Raw genomic sequence first — 18,159 nt, forward strand, 5'->3', positions numbered from 1 at the left:
ACCCATCCAACCATCCATCCTCGCACCCATCCTCCCTCGTACCCATGCACCTCTACATTTCCATAGACGGGTTTCCTGTTTACAAAAGATCTTATCTTCACCTGCAGCTTTATTTTATTTATTTATTTTCGAGCAACATTTTACATCTTCTTCTATACATCTAAACTATTAAGAAATAGTTTTAAGCTTTGACTAAAGTAACGCTTTTGTTCAACCAAAAATGTTTTTATGATCAATAAATAAATAATAATAATGATGATGATAAAAATAATAATGATAATGATCATCAGCTGTCGAACAAGAGGAAGAATTGTGGTGCTGTATACCATAATACCATAAAATCATGATTTTCCTCATGGGGGGAAAAACCTTGCAACCGCTGCAACCCCAACATGTACCCGTTAAGCCGCCCCCTTGCTGAAGCTCCGTATACCATCTATCTATACCCATAAGCCATGTCTGAGGTGTGTAGCTTGTGCTTTTCTTAGTGATTATAGAAAATATAATCATTGGATCTGAGGGTAGGACAGTGAGTACATGATCAGTAGCAGTCCTGCTGTTAAATGCTGTGTACTCTAAATACTCTAAATATAGCACATTCACCCGCCTGCGTCTCTGATTGTTGCTGCAGTCTTCCCACAGAGACTCAGTGTGACCAGCTGAGCTGAACGGACAGGGAAATGATAGATCAGGAGGGAGGAAATGATGGGGTAGAGAAGGGCCGCAGCGCTCCCAGCAGGCAGTAATGGCCCAGCGGGGGGCGTTGTCACAGCAGCTGTTCGGCCATTCAGACTCCAGCTCCTGCTGAGACTGTAAGTAAACCGACTGTTACTGTGCTTTAGAAATGAGCTGCTGATGATGCTGCCTTGTGACCCCCCCCATGCTACATGGCCACTTTATTGGAAACACCAAAGTGTATGCACATTGTAGGTGTTTCTAATAAAGTGGCCAGTTAGTGAGGATACAGGTGTAGTATGTGGTGTAGATTTCACATCAGGCAGCAGACTGCTGTAATACCCTGGAGGTCATGGCTGGTGGCAATGGACAGTGAAGACAGGGCTCAGCAGGGGTGAAACAGCACAGTTGGGCTTTATTAAGGTCAGATTTTCAGTGCTTTCAGAAGAACCTGATTTTAAAAAGGCAAGTACAGTCACCGTCCTCAAGTGATGATTGGCGGAAGTAAGAACACGTATTGCTTCTCTGTCTAGTCTCTCATCCTATAAAAGATCACAAAATTAATTTAGAGTATTTACAATGTTTACATGTTTATCTAACATGCAGATGAGTTACTGGTCAGTCAGTGGCATTGCCAGATCATACAGACCAGTACAGCGTGAAGCAGGACAACTCCCAGCTCCTGACTCCCAACCCTAATTGCAGACTGTCCAACAGTCTACAGTAACGTTCACACCAGGCTCAGCCACAACTAGGGTTGCAAAGGGGTGGAAAATTTCCAATAAATTTCCAGTATCTTTCCAAGGGGACTTTAGCTCGGGAACTTTGGAAATTTTCCAAATGGTCTCAATAGCCCTTCAGTGTGTAGTGTGTCTAGGATTGAGGAGCAGCTTTGCTAGTAAACTGTTTTGGTATCATATCTAATTATTTTTGCCAATATTATGCTTTAGTATATATATTTTTTACCAACTATATGCAAGAGTCTAATCGTTAACTTTGAATATTCCCATTTTATTCCCATTATTGCCTGTTAATTCCCATGGCAAATTTCCAGAATATTGCAACCCTAGTCAAGACCTAGTAAACTACCGACCCCTGTTCACTCTGGTCCGAATCAGTTCAGGAGTTTGTGATCGTGGAGCGTTTCCCTCTTGGTTTGGTCTGTTTTCTCACAGGATAAAAATTTAAGCTCACCAAAATCCATCACAGAAAACCACCTGAGAACGTTCTCTCTGCCGAATGGTCAGACCTGTCTGGAAGGTGAAGGTGCTGTGTTCTGGACTAGTGCAGTTTAAGCCGGAGCAGCAGCAGAGATGCATCTGCTCATAGCCGTTTAGCTCAAACCTGCATCGGAGGTCAGACCCAAGACACCTCTCCAGCGTTCGTTTGGGTCTGGCCTGAAACCACCTCCTCTAAAGGGTCTCAGGGTGTTGTTTTAGACTGCATCGGAGTGTGATGATTGCTGTGTTCACACCCACCCAAACGAATCACACCAAGGGGGAAACGAACCAGAGCCCGGTTTATATATTAAAACAGAATAATATTCTGCAGTGTGTAGCTTTATAGTCTAATTGTTAGAAATGCTAATTGAATGTAGTCCAGGATGAATCTACAGTGTCCACAGCTAGAAACCAGTTAGCCTGAAGCGCAACACTTTACTGTTTAACAGTAATTATTTCCGGAGCGGGTTTAATCCAGTATGAATCTGGTGTGCGTACGTGGCTTTTACAGGCTGTTTGTAGTAACTGCAGATTGGTTTGAATTCAGCATGAATTTGCACTGTGTAGCTTTTCAAGTCTGACTGTAGCAATAGTTGAAAGACTTTAATCCAGTATGAATCTGAGCGGTGTGTATATAGTGTTTAACAGTCTGACGATAGCAGCTGAATACTGACTTTAAAGGCTATGCGCTGCAGATTCATACTGGGTTTAAAAGGCTGACTGTAATAATAATCCAGGGTTTAAACAGTCTGATAGGATTGATCAGAGTGATGTCTGTCTGAACTCACACTGTATAGTGTTTAACAGTCGTAGGTGTAGATTTTACAGCCTGACAGTAATAAATGTGGAGCGATTTTAATCCAGTATGAATCACAGAGTAGTGTAAATATGCCCAACCCTAAACGGTTCCAGTGCTGATTCACTGTTGGCGTTAGTTTACTCCAGCGTGTGAGAGTGCGTCGGACTGGACGTATCTGATCAGATAAATGGAATCTGGCTTTTGCGCGTCTTAACTTCAGCACAGGAAACTACTGCCACTCCGACACTGAGTACTTCCTGTCTGACTACTATCGCTTTGCCTCTGAAAGCTCACTCTAGCTGCAGACTGTCTGTCTGCCTTTTCCTGATTGTCTAAGGCCGGAAACCTCTGCCTGAAGCACTTTCTGAGCAGGGTTCCTGATGCGAGGCTGCAGGTCTTTCGTATGCAAGGCCACACTACTGCTACCTGGAGAGACAAGAGTCCACCTGGTCTTAATCCGGTATGAATGTGCTATGTAGCTTTTGTAGGCTGTAGGTGATGACTGAATTGATCTGAACTTTAATTGGTGTTTTAGGTCGGTCAGTAATAACGAGATAGTGGCTTTAATCCAGCATGAATCTGCAGTACGTTTAGTATTTACTGTCTAACCGTAATAGACTAGTTTTTATCCAGGATGAATCTACAGTGTAGCTTTTACAGTCTGCCTGTAGTTGTGAAATGCTTGTAAATCCAGTATGAATCTGCACTATGCTTAGTGTTTTACAGTGAATCCAGTATGAATCTGCATAGTGTGAAGTGTTTAAGGTCAAACAGTACTTATGGATTATTTTGGACCATAAATGGATTTTTTTTTTAATCCGGTATGAATCTGCACCCTTATTCCATCATCAAGAGATCGGCTACTAGTCATCGTAACCTGCTGCTGATGGACAGAGTGATTTTTATTACCCCAGTGGCGTAACGCCAACCTAACCGTCGGGGTGATCTGTGGAACTCTTCATCCTAACCTAATTATCCAATCAATCCCACACATGATGTTCCCAGCCTCCTCTGGGACAGTCATCCAGCCGCAGTGGTGCTTCAGTGCAGATCAGGTTGTTGTTTAGGAGCAACCATCATCTTCTGCAGAGTCATCTCACATTTCTGAACCTAATCAGAAGATGGATCTCCTTGGCTCCTCATGATTTTATCTCTGCGGTCAGTAAGGTTCAGTTCAGTTCGCCCCCTTGGGGCTGCCTATTGTAATTGTGCCCCATCTCCATCCCTTATGCTGGCGAGAGGGAGAGTGGCGCCGTGTCTTCTTTCAGTAGTGGTCTGCTCAGAGCTGCTGAGAGTCCTACACCTTCGGCTCCAGCCTGTGAGACAGTTCGAACAGAGTCTGCTGATTGTCGATGATGTGGAGATAGTTGATGTAGCCTCTGGCCTCTGGACTGTCCTTCTGCGTCAACATGTTTCCTTTAAAGTAGCAAAAAAGTGAAAACTCTGTATTAATTTTCACAGCTGGATTAAAGCTAAGAATAAGTGTCATGTTAATTCCACTAGATATTTAAATTAGGATAATTTATTATTATTTTTATTAGTATTTTTAGGTTTCAGAGCTAAACTAATTATTTTATTGATGTAACTGTTTTCCAGCATCTCCTGATCCTGTGTGGAAAGGAGCTCTGTGCCTTAAAAAGCAGTCTGGGCTGAAACACTCCTTATCACTTCAGTGGAGTGGGTGTGGGTAAATGCCGTAGGCTGAAAGGACGGGGGTAAATGAAGTAGATGTTAAAGATGTAGTTGTTCTATGGATGCCGTGTCCAGTCCTGCTACAATAGTCAGAAAGCTTTAGGGTCTCACCCATCAGGTCTGTCTGGCACTGCCTCACGATCCGCACCATGTCCGCTATCATGTGCTGCAAGACGGAGTTAACAGCAGTTTAGAGAAGCACGGATATCTGAGAGCACGTTCTGCTGAAGCACGTCTGTAACTCACCAGCTTTTCAAAGTTAACCAGGTTATCAAGAAAGGTCTTGTTGCCCTCGTGAATGAACGTAATATCTGGAACAGAGGAAAGAGGTGGTTTAAAGCTCATCGCTCAAACAGGTGAAGTGAGGAGGGCTGAATGGGCAGGGCTAAACTAGGGAGTTTTAATGGGAGGGCAGCTAACCTTTCAGCAGCAGAGGTAGGAAAGGGATCTTGGGAGATTTCATCTTCTTGAAGGCATCTCTGTAGGCTTTGTGGTTGAAGGATGGGTCCTGGAAGTATTTCAACAGCATTATACACACACACACACATATATATATATATATATATATATATATAAAATCTCACACAGACCGATTACCACAGACCATATTAAATGATGGAGCTCAGCATCTGCCCACTGACTTCTATTATCAGTGAGATTACAGTCAGTGAGTTTCTGCTCTTTACTGAGTTCAGGGAATCGTGTAGAAATGAGGGTCTGTGGTGATGGACCGTACTCTACAGATACAGCAGATAGAGGTCAGGGTGATACACACCGGACCACCCCTTTAACTCCTCTGCCCACTGACTTCTATTATCAGTGAGATTAGAGTCAGTGAGTTTCTGCTCTTTACTGAGTTCAGGGAATCGTGTAGAAATGAGGGTCTGTGGTGATGGACCGTACTCTACAGACACAGCAGATAGAGGTCAGGATGGTCCTGGATTTTGTACTGAAGGTTACTCACTGTCAGGCTCTCGAGCTCAGAGAACAGCTTTTTAAACCTCCCAGGGACTTTCTGAGATAGAGAGAGGGAACACCAAAACACACATAAATATGATGCCAGTCTTGGATGAGAAATGAAGCTCTGGAATAAACCGCTCTCTCACCTCCCACGTCTGGCTCAGCCGGCTGACCGCTGCTGTGTTCAGACCCATGATGATGGCAAAGAAGGAGTTCAGGTTCCTCTGTGCTTTACAACTGAAAGGACGAGATCGGTGCATGTGCAGTTTAACTGATATTTCATATATATATGGTTGCAGTCATGTAAAAAATGAAGATCCTTTAACAGTAAGGGATAGCTGCTGGATTTGCACTGTCAAAAGGTAAGAATGTTCCATCTTTCTGTAAAATTGCTGTTTAAATATACAAGGTTTTTGGTCTACCTTAATATTTATACACCACTGGTCATTCCATCAGCTCCACTGATCGTACTCTATCCATCTGTTTCTCTGCAGACTCTTAACCCTGTTCTTCAGTGCTCAGGACCCCACAGGACTGACCACCACAGAGCAGGCAGGTAGTAGTTTTGGGTGGTGGCTCATTCTCAGCACTGCAGTGACACTGACTGACCTGGTGGTGGTGAGTGTGTTAGTGTGTGTTGAGCTGCTGGTACGAGTGGATCAGACACAGCAGAGCTGCTGGACTGGGAATAGTCCACCAACTAGCAGCGTCCAGTGGGCACAACTAGGTAGGAGTGTCTATTAGAGTTGACACAGTGTTTACTGATGCTGCCCACAGGACGCTACTGGCTGGACATTTCTGGTTGTGGACAGTTCAGCAGGGACGCTGAGGGGTTTAAACACTCCAGCAGCTCAGCTGTGTCTGATCCACTCGTACAACCAGCGCAACACACACTTCAGCATCACTGCAGTGCTGATAATGACCCATCGCCCAAATACTACAGCCTGCTCTGTGGTGGTCAGTCCTGTGGGGTCCTGAACACTGAAGAACAGGGTGTATATATACATATATACACATTAAATCAGGTGAGGTTGTTTTCTCTCTGTGTGTGTGTGTGTGTGTGTGTGTCTGTGGGATGGAGGATCACTCACTGAGCTGCGATCTTGATGAACTTCTTCAGCAGCTGGACGCGTTTGCAGAGCGCCGGACACATCAGCACCTCCGTCATCACCCACTGCTGCACCTCGTTACAGCGCTGCAGCAGCAGCTCCAGCGCCTCCGTGTGGCCAGCACACGAGTCACGACTCAGCGTGAAGTAAACCAGCTCTTTCTGCACGGAGAGAGGGAGGAAGCAGAGCCCAGTATGTGCTGACTGACCGGCTTACTGACCGCCTTAAATCTTAAATATTGCTCGAGCGTGATGCTGTACTGTACCTCCTGCAGGTTGCTGAAGAGACTCCAGTCACAGTTGGTCAGAGCAACAGCCACGTCCCACGTGTTCATACTCAGCATCCTGACCGCCGGCTGCTGACCGTTATCAGTCACAGGGTTCTGATTTGGAGATGGGTATCTTTTATTCTAAGACTTTTTTTATATATGGCCAAAGTTTGTGGACGCCACTCCAGCTCATCACAAAGGTACGGAGTTCCATCACTCCGGAGAACCTTACAGCTCAATTCTGGGGTGCTTTATACCCCTTGAGCCTGGGTCTATTGCTCAAGCTGGTTTACTAAAAAAGGGTGTCCACAAACCTTTGTGCATAATGTGTATGTTGAATGTCTATATGAACCCTGACTCCTCAGTCAGTAGAACGGTGGTAAGTTAACTAAGGTAATTAAACACTGCAGGAACTTACCATGATTTCAGTCAGGTCCCTCCGGCACACACACAGTCTGCCTGCAGCACCGAGGGAGTCGGAGTACACACACTGCTGCGGCTGCAGCACGACCTTCTCTGCACGTGGGATAGGAGGATACAAGCAATGCGTTACTGTACCAGCAGAGGGCAGCAAAGCACAGTACTTCAATCTGACAGCTAAGTCTGAAGATCTGAGCAGGAGGTCGACCACAGCTAAAGGGTAAAGAGGGCACCCGGCTACAGCACCTAGGTGTGCAGGAGACGCAGCCAGGTGCTGTAGACAGATGTTAGCAGTAGTGTGGGAATAGGTGAGGGGTGTAAAATGCGACTCTGGAAGACTGGAGACTCGTAACCTGCGTTCACACCAGCAGCCGACAAGTTGCTTATGTCACCCCACCTGCAGGTGTGTGCAAAAGGTCCAGCTTTCAACAAGAAAATGTAACAACCACCAATACTAGAAGTATTTCTATTTGAAATCATTAATAAATGTGTATTTAATATCTAAATAACTCAATTTTATTGATTAATTTAAACATCAGCGGTTCTGAGCCTCTCCTCCATGTTTGGCACCACACGGCTAAGAATAGGAATGAAATGCTGGTGGGAGCAAGACGTGCAGTAAGCAGGAGCTGGGGCTCTCACACCACAGAGTCTACGATTGGTCAGGAAAAACGTTCAGAGTGATAATTTGCATAAAACTGAGATAACGTCAACTTGATTTGTGGCCAAACCGCGGCTACAATTTACATACTCCCGCAGGAAGTGACCGGTCCCGTGTCTGTCTGTCGCCTGCTTGTGTGAAGGCAGGGTTCCAGCTAATGTGGTGGTTGTTCACGCCTGCAGCTCTGACATGGTATTTTACTGGAACCCAGGTGTTTACAGGTACAGGTAAAGACACAATGTCCCCAGAGTCAAAACCTCACATCCTCTCTAAACGACTACTGAGTTCACGTTCCACTCCGCTGGTGATCTAGAACCTTACTGCACTTCCTGCTAATGTTCTGCCCTCTAATCTCCCTGGTCAGCTTCACAGTACAAGGCCTTACTGACGCTTAAGGAATGGAAGTTGTTACTGGGGAGATGCCACAGTATATCCAGGTGGTTGCTAAGGTATTGTAAACACTGAGTCACAGACTGGTACCTCTGGAGTAGGCGAGGGCCACCAGCACCATGTCGTCCTCCACACACTCCAGCCTCTCCGCCACCGCGGCCAGCAACTCCTGCACCGTCACAGCCGTGTGTGTCCTCACGCTAACATACGAGTCCACCGTCACATGCACACGGCACAGCACTGAGACGACGACGACGACAACAACACACACACACACACACACATTAGCCAAATCCCCTCCAGCAAATGTTCAAATAACTTACTACGGCTTTTACTTTTAATAAAAACTATTAAAACTTTAGATTTTTCTAGATGTTTCCATAAAGGAGAACAGTTCTACCTACACTCTACTAGAACCCGACCATGTTCTACTACGGCACCGCCTTCTGACCTCCAGGGTCAACTTCTCTGTACCAGAGCGGGCGGTTGACATGGTCCTCCAGGTGGTTGATTACATGTTGCTACATGGTTGCTATGGTGTTCCAAGATGCTTAGCACTGTTTATTCAGTGCATTTATATATTTTATTGCTGTTGGGCAGAAACATTGTATCTCCAGAACAGCAGATTTACAGGAGGAGGAGAACCTTCTTATCTTATTCCAGGTAATTTTGGAGATTTCTATTGGTCCGTTCATCATGAAAGTGGGGAAATAATGGAGATACAGGGTTTTTCAGGACGTGGACAAATAATAATTTGCACAATTACTGTTGTTTTTGTCTAAATATTATTTATTAAATATTAAAATAAAGCTAATAGTAACTTGTTCCAGGTGTTCTCTCTCCACAGCTCTATTATTGTCTGTACACAAACCTCAGCTTCCTGTGTAACGTCCTCATTGTTCCCTCGCGGCCCCCTGCGCTCCCCGAGGACAGCGAGAGCCAGGAAAGAGCGCGTGGAGGAGAGAAATGAGAGGGAATATTTCATGAGCCTACCTTCCTTACTCTCCCGCGGGGGCGCTCTCACGGGCTGCCAGTTCTCTTTCAGGCTCAGCTGGTGGAACAGCGCTTTATTCTGAAAGAGGACAGTCAGACAAACACAGACGATAAACACCTGGAATAAAGGCCCTGACCAAACACCGTCCGAGTCTCAGGGTTGGTGATTGAGGGGAGCTTGTGTTTAGGTAAGCCTGAGGGTGGCGCTGCCTTAACAAACCCTCTGCCTTCATCAGTGTCTGAACAGAGCTGAGAAAAACCTCATTAACCCTTACCTTCCTCTGAGGGGAATACTCGTCCACTGTGCTGAGAGAGAAAGAGAGAGAGGGTTTAGACAGCAGCACTAAATAATGTCCTAATAAGTAACCAGTAAATGACGTAAATAATTGGATATAAGGCGTAATAAAGGAATCAGAATCCGTGAGCAGGTCACACACTGAGACGAGCGCAGTAACACAATTAAACACAATTAGTAATCAGTGTTGTCTTTACACAGCATATGCAAATCTCTGCTGACTGACATCACTGAACTGTGTGAAATGGTTTCACTCTGTCACTGTAAATCAATCTGCAAGTGCGCACACACACACACACACACACACACACAGAGCTGTCTAGAAGCTTCAACATCACCAGTCTGAGTGCAGAATCACAAGTGTTACGCTTTTCTAAAATCCAGAGCAGAAGTCAACCATCAAATACTTTCAGCACTAAACATCACTGTTTTAATTAAAACCCCCATAGAAATGATCATCTAATCCACACACTCACTCTGACAGACTGTAATACCCTACAGGAAGCGTAGGGGGCGCTCTATAATGTTTATATGATCCACACGCAGACTGTAATACACTACAGGAAGCGTAGGGGGCGCTCTATAATGCTCTATAATGTTCATGTGATCTACACGCAGACTGTAATACACTACAGGAAGCGTAGGGGGCGCTCTATAATGCTCTATAATGTCCACCAGATGCAGATGCAGATGGTGTTTTGGGGTTGAATGAGGACAGTCTGACTCCCACAGCTTCATTAACACTGGTGGAAATAAAAGACTGTTCTTCTGATCTTGATTCTCATTATCTGAGTGAATCCGCATTCTCCACGTGGGTCTCCCAGACGACAGAAGCAGAGAGACGTCCAGACTCGTTTGCATCTCAGCGTGGTTCATTTAAAAATACTCCTCTGGATGAAAACACACTGGCTCTCTGTTCTCTCGCTTCATCAGTAGACTCATTTGTTCAGAAATCTGCGGGAACCTGATGAGTGATCATTAACCCATACATGTCTTGATCGCTCCTGTGATGCTGGCAGAGTTCCGTGGCTGCCAGCTGAGCTCATCACTGATTTTACAGCAAGTTAATGATGATCTGCTGCAGAGAGTCCTATTCTATTGGCACTTCTTGTGTACAGGGACTAGACAAGCTGTGTGTGTGCATTTGCACATCTGTGTCAGCAATGGGTGCAGCTTAAAGTAGTGTACTTCTGACGTTGACAGCTCTCCAAACACATTTTTTTACGAGTCGCTGGTAACGAGGCCGAAACGTCACGCTGATGTTCCACCGCTACCCAAAATCCGCTCTCGCTGCCGTCTCTGTGCGTTCGGAGGGTAATTGGGCTTTAATGACGTTCTAAATACATCCAGCAGAACATCCGTCCCGAATGGGTCCGATTTAGAACCCCCCCCCCCTCCTCCTCCTCCCCGCCCATTCACAGACAGATGACTGACAGGAAGGATCTTTAATGTCAGACGCGTTTCGGTCAGTGTGGAGCGGTTCTGACTGGGCTTACTGTCTGCGCTGCATCCGGAGAAGTTTCTGAAGCTCCTTCAGCTCCGTCTCCAGAGTCGGGTACTCGTACAGGTCGTCCAGGACATACCGGTACAGCGTCTGCAAGACAAAATCCACACTGAGGACGGACGTTCCTGACCGACACGAACTCGGACGTCATCTCTACTCAGTCAAACAGCTGAAAAGTATCACACACCAACACCAACACAAATAATAAACACCACCCCGTCACGCAAAACAATACCACTTCACCTTCATGAAGAGTTTGGTGTGCTCGTCCTCCTGCAGCGTGTTCCTGCACAGCGAGCTCCAGTGGGACAGCAGGTGCAGGACCTTCTGCTTTCTCTCCAGAGTCTCGCTCCCGTCCTCCCTCGTCCTCCCTCGCTTCAGGCAGTAGGTGGACACGGGGCAGTTAAGGCAGCAAAGCAGAACGACGTCAAACAGCTTCTGTACGCTTCAGCAAAACACACACACTCGCACACTCGCACACTCGCACACGCACGGGTGGGGGGGACAGGACGAGCCTGAGGACGGAGGACTGAAAGCACTGCAGTGGTGGAGATTTAATGGCATGCTCTCAGCTGGACGCCTGACACAGACCTGCTGTACTCCAATCACGCTAAACGTACACTTCACTGCCTGGTCCACTCTGCACCCTGCAGAGACCCTAAACCACCACAGTTACACACACACTATATGGACAAAAGTATTGGGACGCCTGCTCATTCACTGTTTATTATAGGGGATTAAAGAGCTGATCCTGCTTCTGTTGGAGTAACTGTCTCTACTGTCCAGAGAAGAAGACTTTCTACTAGATTCTTAAGCAGAGCATTGCTGTGAGGATTTGATTGCATTCAGCAAAAAAAGCCGTCGTTAGTGAGGTCAGGATGTTGGATGATGATGATCACCACCCCTCCTCATCATCCCCAACTCATCCCTTTTAAAAGTACTGGATGGAGCTCCTCCACCATCATTCCAGAGAACACAGTTCCTCCACTGCTCCACAGCTCCTCAATGCTGGGGGGCTTTATACCCCTCTAGCCCACGCCTGGCATTATTAGGCAGCATGGAGCCAATAGGGTCATGATGTTGATCTGCTGCAGAGAGTCCTATTCTATTGGCAGTACTTCTTCTCCACAGGGACTAGACAAGTTGTGTGTCAGTGTGTGCATTTGCACATCTGTGTCAGCAATGGGTGCAACTTGTTAGAAAGGGTGTCCACACATAAAGGACATATAGGACATACAGTCCAGACTGGAGCTGTAATTTATATATATTTTAATGTGACAGGTCAACCCACTAAGTTGGGTGTTTTGGGTGGTTACAGAAGGATATTGTCCAAGGAGTGCTTGACAGAAGTCGCTGGTGGACATGAACATTGGGTACGTCAGCAGGAAGTCGTCCAGCAGCGTCTCTGAGGAAATAGAAACAAGAACACAAACCTGATCAATAACTGAAGCTGAAAGTGAGCTGATCAGGAAACACCCCGGAGGAGAACATTAACCAAGGGTGGAGGTTTCCTACAGGACGTAAAAACGTCCTCCCTGAATCCCACACAGACTGAGCTCCACAGGCCCACAGCCTTCCCAGAGCCATGCCCTTAATAAATAAATAAATAACAACAAAGGACCAGCTAAAGGAATGAAGCACAACGACCGCCTACATGCTACAGTGTAGTCCTGCCCATTTCAGAGCATTATATAGCACCCCCTATGCTTCCTGTAGTGTATTACAGTCTGTCAGAGTGAGCGTGTGGATCATATGATCATTATAGAGCATTATAGAGCGCCCCCTACGCTTCCTGTAGTGTATTACAGTCTGTCAGAATGAGCGTGTGGATCATATGAACATTATAGAGCATTATAGAGCGCCCCCTACGCTTCCTGTAGTGTATTACAGTCTGTCAGAATGAGCGTGTGGATCATATGAACATTATAGAGCATTATAGAGCGCCCCCTACGCTTCCTGTAGTGTATTACAGTCTGTCAGAATGAGCGTGTGGATCATATGAACATTATAGAGCATTATAGAGCGCCCCCTACGCTTCCTGTAGTGTATTACAGTCTGTCAGAATGAGCGTGTGGATCATATGAACATTATAGAGCATTATAGAGCGCCCCCTACGCTTCCTGTAGTGTATTACAGTCTGTCAGAGTGAGCGTGTGGTGTAAACACAGATAATATAATGTAAAACACCATCAGATGCTTCCACCGCTGCACATTACAACACAGCAGACCACCCCAAGCACTATCCCACCTAATAGTCTCCTCTAATTAGCTGGTGTTTGTGTCTTGGGTGAATGTAGAATGTAGGTGTAGCTCATCCCTGAAACAGGGCAGTCTGAGTAAACACTGGAACACAGGAAGCGGTTCTGTTGGGGGGGGGGGGGGGGGGGGGGCTGTCTCTGCATGATTAAAATTAGACTAATTATACGAGTGCTCATAATTGAGAGCGAGTGAGTGAGCGAGCAAGGGGAGAGAGAGAGAAAAAGAGTGAATGATGTAGTGTGTGTGTGTGTGTGTGTGTAGCGGTGTGTGTGTGTGTGTAGCGGTGTGTGTGTGTGTGTGTGGAGTAGCGAAACTGAAAGAGACAGTGCTCCTCCCTAAGCTGTAAATCCTATTAGAAACACTCTGGTCGCTGCCTGTGTGTGTGTGTGTGTGTGTGTGTGTGTGTGTGTGTGTGTGTGTGGGGGGCGTTTGCAGTGTTGTAAATTCCACTTTAATTTCACACTTACTTCCCGGAGCTTTGTGCACGTTCTGCTCCGGTGAGCTGCTCACATCATTATGGTAATCCACAGAGCGCAACCGTACACACCGCTACACACACACTGCTATACACACACACACACACACACATATTCCATACACTCACACACGGGGGAAAATATTGGGGGGGTGGGGGGATCCAGTGGATCAGGGATATCGGCTAGTTAAACCCAATCCTTTGTTTTTGCTACTGTGCCACAGCGCTACAGCTCCATCAACTGACGCTATTCCCAGCATGCAGTGTGGAACTGTTCTACAGCAGAACACCACCACCCGTTATATATACGGTTCTAGTATTAGAACTCAGAAATAAGCATCCGTTTTTATTAGTAGTAGTATTATTATTATTAGTATTATTATTATTCGGCATTTGCAAAAATGAAGTGGGACAGGATTGGAATTACAGGAGGAAAAAATAATCAATTGTTATGGATAAGTGAATGAAAATAAAGATGACATCATAACGGGCTGTCATCCAATCAGCTACCATGCTGCTATGCAGTCACACTACACACTGGAGGTGGTTCTTTACAGAGTCTCAAACATTGGTAGAAATCCGTCCTGCTTATGATCCAAGCAAGTGTCCGGTGTTCTACGCATGCGGACAGCTCCACAGAAAAGCACTGACCAATAGAGGATGCTCTGAGGCAGCCGCGAGCCCGAGGTCACCACGCCCTCAGAGAGCCACTCGTACGCTGGTAAGATGGGCAAATCAAGACAAGACCTCGGAGTCAGGACACAGCAGTGCTCTTCCACTGTGACCTCATCACAAAGTCAGCCTTTGAAGTAAGTGCTACATTATATACATATAATCACCATAGAAATGCACTGATCAATAGCATAAGGTCACCGGAGTAATCTGGAGTGATGGAGCTCCATCCAATACCTTTGCATTCGGATGTGAGAGCGCATCAGTGAGGTCAATCAAACCCTCCTCACCGCAACAGCCTTCCCAGTTCTGGTGGAGCTGACTGGGGCTCTGACCTGCGGAGGTAACGGCTGGTTTACGCCGCCAGAGCTCCTCTGTGTGGCTGTAGATAAGTGTGAGCTGCTGGGCCTCGTTTATGTCTCCAGCGTGAGCTCGTTCCACAGGAAATGAGATGAATTTTTCATTATCTGAGAGACCGAGAGTCTCGCTGCAGAAACGGGTTCAAACGCTGCCTCACAGCTTTCCACAGAAACTTCCCAAAAGTGCTAAAGCAGCAGAGCATGAACGCCTCACACTCACTGCTGCTGCCACGGCTGCAAATCACGACCAAAGGTTTATTAATTAGGTCATAAACCCCATATAAACCATTAACAAGTGGTTCAAATAAATACAACTGGGCAACAGTGACCCGTCTCTAGTTTTCCAAAAGAATATTTACTCTAGAAATACCATGAATAACTCTCACTGGGGTCAGGGATATTTAACAGACGAGGAAAATTCAACTATTTTAAACACGATCCTTTGTTTTTGCCGCTGTGTCGCCGTGTTAGAGCACCGTAAACGAACACAATTCTCAACCTGCGGCAGTGAGGACGTTCTCAGAAGAGAACAGTGCAGTTTAGGGTCTGCAGTGTGGAACCGTGAGCCACATTCATCTCCACGGTTAGAGCTTAAATAATGCAGGCTCTTTCTCAGCAGGTTTCTACTATTGAAGCCCAATCAGGATCAGTCTTTTCCCCACAGATCATCACCTGACCTTCACATTTCCTCCTGTTCAGTCTGAGCTTTCTTCTTCTCAGATGGTCCATTTATTAACGAGTAATTAACACTTAGAAACAGCAGAAAGGCTCTTATTGTAAAGTGCAAAAACATGAACCTCAGCACTGCTTATACAGTGTAGACCAGTATAGACCAGTACAGTACTGTAGTATTTAGTACAGTATAGACCAGTACAGTACTGTATTATTTAGTACAGTAGACCAGTATGGACCAGTACAGTACTGTATTATTTAGTACAGTAGACCAGTATGGACCAGTACAGTACTGTATTATTTAGTACAGTAGAACAGTATGGACCAGTACAGTACTGTAGTATTTAGTACAGTAGACCAGTATGGACCAGTATGGACCAGCCCAGTATAGTATGGTGTAGAGTACTAGACAGACACAGACAGATTAGACATTTACAGAAAGGCTCTTATTGTGAAAGTTAATGAAGATCAGCACTGCTGAAACTGTGAAGCTCAGCAACATCGCTCAGAGCTCAGACTGTGAGAGAACTTTCTTCACATGTTAATGAAGCTGATCAGACGATCATTAGTGATTAAAGCTCCTGTCGGGGTTCAGCTGTAATCAGATCTGTACCCCAGCTCACCTGCACAGAGAACACAGGCCTTCAGACACGAGTCTCATCATGGACGCCACCGGACAGACCCAGGCCAGACTGCGGTCTGAGATGCACTCGACCTTGCGGGAAGCCATGCAGCTCATTGCTAAACGTTAGTATCTTTTAGATCTTTCAGAATGGTGATTTTACAGCAAGGACAGACCCTCGAGTGAAAGCAGTAAAAACAGGCCGAGGGGCCGAGGGGGACAGGGCTGGAGAGTGAGTGACAGGCTGATGGTGGAGGTCAGCACTGAGAGGAGAAACAGACTGATGGCTGTCGGGCAGCTGAAGGACACAGCAGAAGATGGCTTGAAGGCTAGTTACTGAGGGAACGGTCATTCCATCATTTCCAAGAAAACAGCTCCCTGCTGCAGATCACATGACTCAGACATATGCTTCCACGTGTAGCAAACATACACAGCTGAACGTCAGCGCCGAGAGAGCCGAGCTGCTGAACGTCAGCGCCGAGAGAGCCGAGCTGCTGAACGTCAGCGCCGAGAGAGCCGAGCTGCTGAACGCTGTAGAACCCTTTGTGTAGTGCAGGAAACAAAAGCAACAGCACTTACTGGGACCTGAAGAAAACCTTTAAATATCAGATTAAAAAAACAGAAGATCACTACAATCAATTTCTCAGATGATCACAGTGGATGCAGATCAATGCAGAGGTGACCAGGTCGAGGTGTTCTTACACCCCCACAGCACTCCAGAAGCACTTCACGTGTGTGTGTGTGTGTGTGTGTGTGTGTGTGCGTGCGTGTGTGTGTGAGAGAGAGTGTGAGAGAGTGTGAGTGTGTGTGTGTGTTTGTCTTCGCAAGCGTAATCATGACTCCAGTCTGAGCTAAGCGATTCATTAAGTTCTCCGGTCATCCGTATTGGACTGGTTTTGACTGCTGCTCATTGACCACCGCTCACCAATTACCCTCAGCAGAGATGCTGCCTGAGCGCTGCTGCCGAGCTGATTGACTTCATTACAGGAAGATAAAGGAGATGTTAGAGCGGCGACTCAGCCCATAAAACCCAGAACTACAGCAGAACCATCCTTACAGATCCAAACCTTCCAGCACATACACTACATAGACAAAAGTATTGGGACACAGCTCTTCATCACTGAACTCAGGTGTCTGATTCAGTCCCATTCAGCCACAGCTGTGTAAAATCCAGCCTCTATTTCTGCAGTCTGCCTTTCTTACACACATCAGTGAAAGAATGGGACGTTCTAAAGAGCTCCCTGAACTCCAACCTGGACACCTTCTGGAGAGTTGGACGCGGTTTACCCTACCAAAAGAGGGAGTTACCAATCCTGAAGGGCTCTTCCGTAAGTGTCCAAACATTTGAACACGATGATGCAATTGTTTTTGTGTGTAATATCGGCCATATCACCAACACTGACCCTGATGAGCTGCCCTTCATCTGCGGCACCAATACAGCACCTTTCCCCTCTACACACCAATCAATACCTCCAGAGCTCATCTCACCTTCTCCACCACCCCTCATTTCCTTCATGTGCCAGTCTGGCTTTTCCATACGGACGTAAACAGGAGCTGCGTACAGGATCTGCTCACGATCCCTCAAAAGCACATCTCTGGAAGCGTGAAATCAATACCTCTGCTATCTCAGGGCTCCAATGTGCCGAGCATTACAACCACATGTAGTGTAGTGCAGCGGGAAGCCCCCCCTCCCCCGGACACGGCCTCTGGGAATCGCCCTCTTCCAGAAAGCTCTCAGCATCCACAGACACCGCGCTCTCTGCAGTCCTGCTGCGCAAGGTTGGCTCCACCCAGGGTACTCTTAATAGGTTGTGAACTGTATGGAGGGAGGAGAAGGTACTGAAACTTTAGGAACTACGTCACCAGCTTCAAAAAGGAGGAAAACTTGGTTTAATTAGAGCGGCCCTTTAATTGAACAGTACATAGTGCTGTGGAGTCTCAGCGGGAGAGTTCCAGTAAACAGCGTCAGCAGCTCTCTTTAATTGCAGCACTTAACCAGACACAGTACTGATCAGAGAGGGAGCGAGAGGGAGCGAGAGCGAGCGAAATAGGCCATACTGCAGCGATTAATGGCTTTAATGAGGTTAGCACTCTCTCAGCTGTACCGCAGCCAG

At 46.4% G+C, this 18,159-nt stretch overlaps 1 protein-coding gene across 1 annotated transcript in view; it reads right to left on the reverse strand.

Annotated features, from left to right (window-relative positions):
• Positions 1–1,070: 1,070 nt before the first annotated feature.
• rapgef5b (Rap guanine nucleotide exchange factor (GEF) 5b) overlaps positions 1,071–18,159 on the reverse strand; it is a 40,539-nt gene continuing 23,450 nt past the window's right edge. Inside the window, exons 12-26 of the mRNA XM_072680647.1 lie at positions 12,313–12,391; positions 11,230–11,374; positions 10,979–11,076; positions 9,463–9,493; positions 9,188–9,266; positions 8,285–8,434; positions 7,142–7,239; positions 6,721–6,837; positions 6,438–6,616; positions 5,493–5,583; positions 5,351–5,401; positions 4,807–4,894; positions 4,633–4,697; positions 4,498–4,552; positions 1,071–4,110 (exon numbers count right to left, since the gene is read on the reverse strand). Of these exons, the coding sequence (XP_072536748.1) occupies positions 3,992–4,110; positions 4,498–4,552; positions 4,633–4,697; positions 4,807–4,894; positions 5,351–5,401; positions 5,493–5,583; positions 6,438–6,616; positions 6,721–6,837; positions 7,142–7,239; positions 8,285–8,434; positions 9,188–9,266; positions 9,463–9,493; positions 10,979–11,076; positions 11,230–11,374; positions 12,313–12,391 (1,445 nt within the window). The 3' untranslated portion in view covers positions 1,071–3,991. The remainder of the gene's footprint in view (positions 4,111–4,497; positions 4,553–4,632; positions 4,698–4,806; positions 4,895–5,350; positions 5,402–5,492; positions 5,584–6,437; positions 6,617–6,720; positions 6,838–7,141; positions 7,240–8,284; positions 8,435–9,187; positions 9,267–9,462; positions 9,494–10,978; positions 11,077–11,229; positions 11,375–12,312; positions 12,392–18,159) is intronic.

Source organism: Salminus brasiliensis, chromosome 5 (assembly GCF_030463535.1).
Source record: "Salminus brasiliensis chromosome 5, fSalBra1.hap2, whole genome shotgun sequence".
Taxonomy (NCBI): Eukaryota; Metazoa; Chordata; class Actinopteri; order Characiformes; family Bryconidae; genus Salminus; species Salminus brasiliensis.